This window comes from Ornithodoros turicata, chromosome 7 (genome assembly GCF_037126465.1).
Source record: "Ornithodoros turicata isolate Travis chromosome 7, ASM3712646v1, whole genome shotgun sequence".
In the NCBI taxonomy this organism is placed as follows: domain Eukaryota; kingdom Metazoa; phylum Arthropoda; class Arachnida; order Ixodida; family Argasidae; genus Ornithodoros; species Ornithodoros turicata.
This window is the reverse complement of record NC_088207.1, coordinates 33,240,907-33,247,359: the sequence shown is the minus strand read 5'-3', so window position 1 is coordinate 33,247,359 and position 6,453 is coordinate 33,240,907. Positions and strand designations below refer to the sequence as shown.

The window sequence follows — 6,453 nt, the reverse complement described above, 5'->3', positions numbered from 1 at the left end:
GGGGCGTCAGTCGTGACGTTGCCCACCTCTGTGAGGCCAACAACGTCAAGCCCCTTCACCACCACCACCACCACCTGGGTGGCGTTGTGGCCAACAACGGGAAGCCTATTTCGACATACCCCCCTCCCCCTAGGTGGCTTTGGCTCTCCGAAAGGCAATTCAAAACCAGGTCAAAACCAGCATGGTCCCCATAGCATGGCACGACCTGCCACAAAACTAGTACATGTATGGATAGGAAAACAAGTATAGGTATGGTCTTGTAGCATGGTTACCTCTAGCAAAGACCACGCAATCTCCATGGATAATCAATTCCAGATCGACGTACAGGATGTGCGAGGAAGAAGAAGACAAAACTCAGGTGACAAGGCGCGTGCGATGCACGCACTTTGTTGAAGAAGTGACTGTTCTACGGGGTGGTTATCAAAATGTTCATTGTGAGGCTGATCTTTCTCGTCCATGCAGTTTTTGTAAGTCTCAAGGCTGAACCCGATGACATGTGAGTAGACACCCGAGTGTTTGAGTCATGAGTGTCTAGTGCAGCTTGAGCATGCGTCATGGGTCATCAGGTTTCGTTCGAAACATATGTAAACGCACAAACACGGTGGTATGTGGCCAGGTACAGTGCTTAAATGGGGACAAGCGGGGAATACCGCCACAATATTCAGGTGCCAGTTGGCGGGTATCCCTAACCAGAAGTTGGGGCGGAGGCGAGTATCTCTCGTCGAACTCGCCAGTGACCGGGATCGAAGCACATTGCTAAAAATTATAATAATTCGTGGCTTTACGTCACCAAACAACTATGATCATGTGGGCAACGCGCTGTGGTCGGTCTGTGGAATTTTGCCCACTTGCACAATGACACATTTCTTTCTCGTAGGCTCCACTCTCTTACCAGGAATGTAAGCCAAGGCATCCTGCAAGAAAACTTTACAGGGTTGTCTTCAACTGTATCAGGCAGAGCTACAAAGGGTACATATTTCATACTCAGATTAGCAGCTCTATTTCCTTACCAAGTCTGCGCGCCCCCTGGACGGCGCCCTCCACTTGCAATCACCTCGCTTGTGTTCGGGCCATTGTAACAATTTCACCTTCTTTGCGGAGAATGCCAATCAGATGCCACTGTACTCCCGTTTCCATAGCCCGTCTGTCCAAGGGAGATACCTGCCACAGCGACGCTGATTGCGGAAGCGAGTTAGCCTGTCTCCAGGACGGCCCAGATTCAAAATCGGGATATTGCAACTGTCCGCGTTTGAACCCAGTGTACATTTACACAAACAGCGGCTACGCATGTGTACCAGGTAAGCAGTCGGAACGATGGAAGCTTGTGAGGCATTTCGGCCATCCAGCTTCACAAGTGGTCGCTGCAGGTCCTGAAGCACAGCGATTCAGGGGCGTCGAAGGTCTGAGTTCAAACGCCATATACGCCCTTAATCTACATGCATGGAAGGAGGGACAGTCCACCGACAGTTTGAGCTGTTAGGGGGCAGACGCCCCCTTTGCCCCCCCCCCTCACTTTCCGACGCCCCTGAAAAGCGAGGCTGACGCTACGTCTCCTAATGAAGGCCATGTTCAATGCCTCCCTTCCCCTTTGCTACGTACACACATGCACTCGTGAGAGCATACTCCCTCGTCATTTTGGGATGCAGACAAGAAGACAAATCTTGTCCTATGTTGTACGTTTCTTTGTTCGTCTACTTGTCTACCCGTCTAAGTCAAAATTTAGAGGCTGTTCTTTCAGTCCAGGTTTTATTGAAAGAGGAAGAAGACATTTGGCTCAGTATTTCAGATTTTTCTTTTTTTTCAGCTTCAAATGGACACCAATATTTCTTATGCATTTACGCAGTCCCGCGCTACCGTGATTTTCAGTGTTGTAAAATGGCGCAATTTCACTCGCGTTATAGCTTGCAACGAGGGCGGCTGAAACAAACTGTTTTCCATTTTTCGATTCCAGGCAAGAAGCTGAATGAGGATTGTTTAGCGAGTGTGCAATGCGAAGCGAGTAATTCTTTACTGAAGTGCAACAAAAATATATGCAGCTGCCCTTCACCCAACTTCCTCAACCTCAAAGACATCTGCGTTCAAAGTTCGTCTTCAAATCTGTTTTTGTGCATAATCTCTTTGTTGTAACTCACTTATTTGTTCATTTGGTTCTTTGTTGCTCTCGCAGGAAGCGGATATGGCAGGAGTGCGTTAATATTGACTTCGATCTTTCTGCTTCTAGCCTTCTCAGCAGCTGGTATTATTCTTTGCGTACTCAACACGACGAGGTATGAAGTGATTAAGCAACATTTCGCAGTTTCGTTCGAGAGTATAGTTTGAAGCGGAAGTACCTATGAAATCAGAAGCGCGTCGTGATCGCAGCTTCTAAATATGTCAATACAGTATGTCAGTTTCCGATCACGTTATCGATCAATAGCATACTTGTCAGTCGCGTAATGCGAGTACTTAGTACTTACACATGATTTTGTTCTCTAAAATTGCGACCGAAATTTTTAAATTATGCGCACGTTTTTCCCTGGACACCAACAATGGATTCCGCGGACCTATATGGAGTGATGGATATATCCCAGAAGTCCACCGTGTGGTCCTAAAGCTACCAGATGAAATCCTTAACGACGGTATGTTAATCGCCTCCAGTGATTAACCAACGTACGTGCATAGTGTGATTTCAATGTCTATTCTTTACGACCACCTTACGTCGATTCAGCAGTCAGCAGATTCCTCCCACCAGCGGCATGGCCGAGGCGGATTGAGGCGTCCCGCTCGTTGGCGGCGGTAGCCAAGGTCGTGCTGAAGACTGGGAGGTGGTGGGTTCGAATCCTACCACCGGCTGTGCTGTCTAAGGTTTTCCCTGGGTTTTCCGAAGACTTTCCGGACGAATGCCGGCACTGTTCCCCCTGAAGTTGGCCGAGGACGCATACTAACCCCCCGATCCCCCGCTCCTTCCTGCTGTCGTCTCTCCATCTGTCCACATCTGTACGCCGCTCGTAGCCACAGTTCCTTCGTGGCGCAGACACGGAATAAAAAAAAAGTAGATTCCTCCCACGGTGATCCATCATAGCAAATGTTAACTTTACTTAGTTTCGGCTGTGCTTTCAGATGCGTTTTCCTCTTCGCACCAACTCTCACGGTAAACGTGTACCGTGGTCCATTCGTCAGAAATATCTAATAGACGATTTCAGAAATTGCATGAATGGTCCACCAGAGAGCGCCGTGTTGCGAAAGCCCTGCTGCACCTTGAGATTTAGTTTTCATGAGTCAGAGAGAAGAAGAGCGCAAACGGTGTCGGTTTTCTCTCTCCTTCACCTCCCGCACCTTCAAGCAACAGGCAGACGAGCACGAATGCAAACCATTTCCCACAACGCATTGCGCGATGGGCGCGATTTGGGCGACGGAGGGCCCCCGTGCGGAGCACAAGGGCAATATCTGAAATCGTCTATTGCAGTTTGATCCTGCTGACAAATTGCGATGGCCTCGGAATCAGTCTTTTTCCCATGATGTCCCGATCGTGCACTACGCCAATGACATTCCTTCACCCTGACAATACACCGATCCACACTAAGAACGCATTACTGGTCCATCGGGACCTGGGAGAGAAATTGGGGCCTCGGACGGGACATCGATAGGACCAGGTGGCAATTGGATTCGTAGCATCTTTCAACGGGAAGCCCACAATGGCATCTGACAGTATAAGAGGTCGCAATGACATCGCTTACTAACAGCTCTCGCATGATGGAAGGTAGTACTGGCGAGTAACAATGTAGGTTCGATGATACTGTTAACGAGCGAGCGAATATGTTCATGTAACTTCGAAAGCTGGAAGCAAGGGATCTTGACTCTCAACCACGCCCCGATAGCCATCATCGAGTCTCGTAGCCTCGATCAACACGCTGTTCACTTTGTGTTTCGACTAATTTTTGACTACTTTCTAACCAGTTGCCCTTCGAAAGTATGGGGTTCGTTATAAATTTTGCGGTAGAAACAAATAATTGAGAAACGTATGCGAACATTCGGTTTGCCGCTGATGCGTGCGCCTCAATTGAAAGAAAGCGACATGTCCTGCAAGTAAGCGCACCAAAATTTGTAATTTTCTTAATTGCAGCACCGGAAAATGTCAAATCACGACGTCGGAGTCACGTCTTCTAGAAAATTCCGCCGAATCTGAGAGCCGGTTTCCAAGGCACCGCCTCCGCCACCCGCTATACCCGCCGAATCCTGCTCAGCAGCGGATGCTCTTCTCCAGATGCAAAGCCAAGAGGAAATCCATTCCGCACGCAGATACCATTGTGTCCGATAACATCTTAACAACATTCTGTTGTAAATCACCCCCCGAGGCATGTCAAAGGCGGTTCTTGTCTTGCCACCAGTTCAGACAGCTACCAGGAGGGCGAGGCGAGAATGTTTCTAGACAGTGCTTCAGCGACGGATCAGCGAGTAGCAGCAACGACGGCGGTTTCGAGCACACCACAGACAACAGTGGCAATACTATTACCGAAGGATCTTCTAGGTCACCTTTCAAGTTGTCGTCACGATTGTTCCGGGCTACAGTCAGCCGATCGAAGACGAGTCCAACATCGAAAGCTGAACAGGAGGAACGGGAGCGACCAAGACAGCCAACATATTCCTTGCCGGTCATGCACAATGCTGAAGGTAACCAACCTAAACGGGAAGATAGCATGGTGCTAGAAGTAATCCCTCTTGGAGATCTCCACTGTATGTCAGCGTTATCTGTCGAGCTATCCCATTCCCTGTCAGACCTGCCGTCTGTGCACCTGATTCCTCCCAGAAGCGTTGATGAAAAATCGGCTGCACGAAGCGCTTTGGCGGTTGGCGAGAAGTGCGGCACGATTAATATCTCGAGTGCCTCTCCTTCACGTCAAGTAGACGTCGATGGTGCCTCGATAAACACAACTCCTGGCAGGGCTTCGACGATATCTCGCGCATCTGAGAACGCCGACCCGGAACTAACTCCACCAGAACGCTTTTCAGACTTCTCATTGCCAGAACGTACGAATACGCTTCGACATCCAGTTTTGGGCCACGCTCTCTACCTAACAATCCCAGATGAAGACACTCCGTCACCTCCAGATCGTCCGGTGTCTGTCTCCAGCATGGTATCAAAATTAAAAAGCCGTTCACCTGACGCACTGAGCAGAGTCTCAAAGGAAGATACCGATAATCCTGCGCATCATTGTGCAATGCTGAATAAACCAGCAGTGAGCCCTGTGTTGACTTCAAACGCGTGCGAAGGAGGACATTATTTGACCGAGTACCCTTCAGCCGAAATCGCCACAAGGAAGTGCGAGGACCTTAACCGGGCGACCCAGCTGGACCACGAACATGCGCAAATGGAAGGCTCGGGCATAGCGTCGTACGGTTTCAGCATCGAAACATCTACGATGACGCAGAGCCCCAGTTGCATCGAATATGGCGACCCTCAGCCCGAGGCACGGCTCGTCGATTTGCCTGGAGCAGCGTTGACGGTACCGATCTACGAGAGAACTCGCGGTCGTCTATCGGTTTCTCGTTCAAGCTGTGGCGGAGACCGGCAGGACGAGATTCGGCGACAGATATCGGCGTACCTTCAGAGAGACCTGGCCGATGCCTTGTTGTATGCTGACATGTGTCCTGCTGGATATCCGGACCCGAGCCCTCGAGTAGGGGTGCTTAGCATTGGCCTGGTGAGTGAGCGTGCCCTACCGCAAATGTCTTTCCAATTGTATGAAGACAGACTATGGTCGAGCCTCAACACACTCTTCAGGAGCGTATCCGAAACGTCGGATACTGTTTGGCTGTCGTACACGGCGAACAACAGTGTACCCAAGGAAGACGATTGTTTAGACATGCAGTCCTCGCATGAGTGAGGTCCCAGAAATATATTAAATAGGCCCGTTCGAACACGAGTATTTTCTTGTGTTCTAGTGTCATTGTCTATAGTTAATAACGTAACATGGGTGCCGTTAAACGTGAGGCAGTCTCGGGAGGGATTCAGGGAAACCCGCCTTATAGTGCGTGCGACCTATCTGAGAGAAGTTCCAGCGGGTGGCAAAGTCTTCGGGTTTGCGACTGCCGGAGTGCAACAATCCGCGCGAGGCTGGCACCAGCGTGACACCCAGGTGTAGGGCGCTGATAGGGGTAGGGGCTTCAGGGTGCGAAATGTCAAGGACCTTGCAGCTAGATGTGGCTGTTTGTCGATGGCCAGCACGCCGAACTTCGAACACGAACACCCCCTCGATACCATATACAACATTCGCATTCACTTTGCGCGAGTAATTCGTAAATGATAATAGCAAACTGCAACCGAAATGCGAAGGCCACAATGTGCTATACCGTGACGTCACCCAGCATTGTAGTCTGTTTCGCAACCTGCATTCTCCCTTGCCGGATGCCGGATCATGTCAGCAGTGTGTTACTTTCAGTGCCCTCTCTCTCCACAGAGGCGAAGCCCTCGCT

The 6,453-nt window shown here is 50.0% G+C and overlaps 1 protein-coding gene across 1 annotated transcript; it reads left to right on the top strand.

Annotated features, from left to right (window-relative positions):
* The first annotated feature begins 372 nt into the window (after positions 1-372).
* On the top strand, positions 373-5,904 carry LOC135399808 (uncharacterized). Its single transcript, XM_064631547.1, has 6 exons — positions 373-496; positions 878-969; positions 1,140-1,298; positions 1,952-2,083; positions 2,168-2,267; positions 4,103-5,904. Exons 1-6 carry the CDS (start codon positions 426-428, stop codon positions 5,862-5,864), a joined length of 2,316 nt encoding a protein of 771 aa, XP_064487617.1. The 5' UTR covers positions 373-425; the 3' UTR covers positions 5,865-5,904.
* Positions 5,905-6,453: the final 549 nt, after the last annotated feature.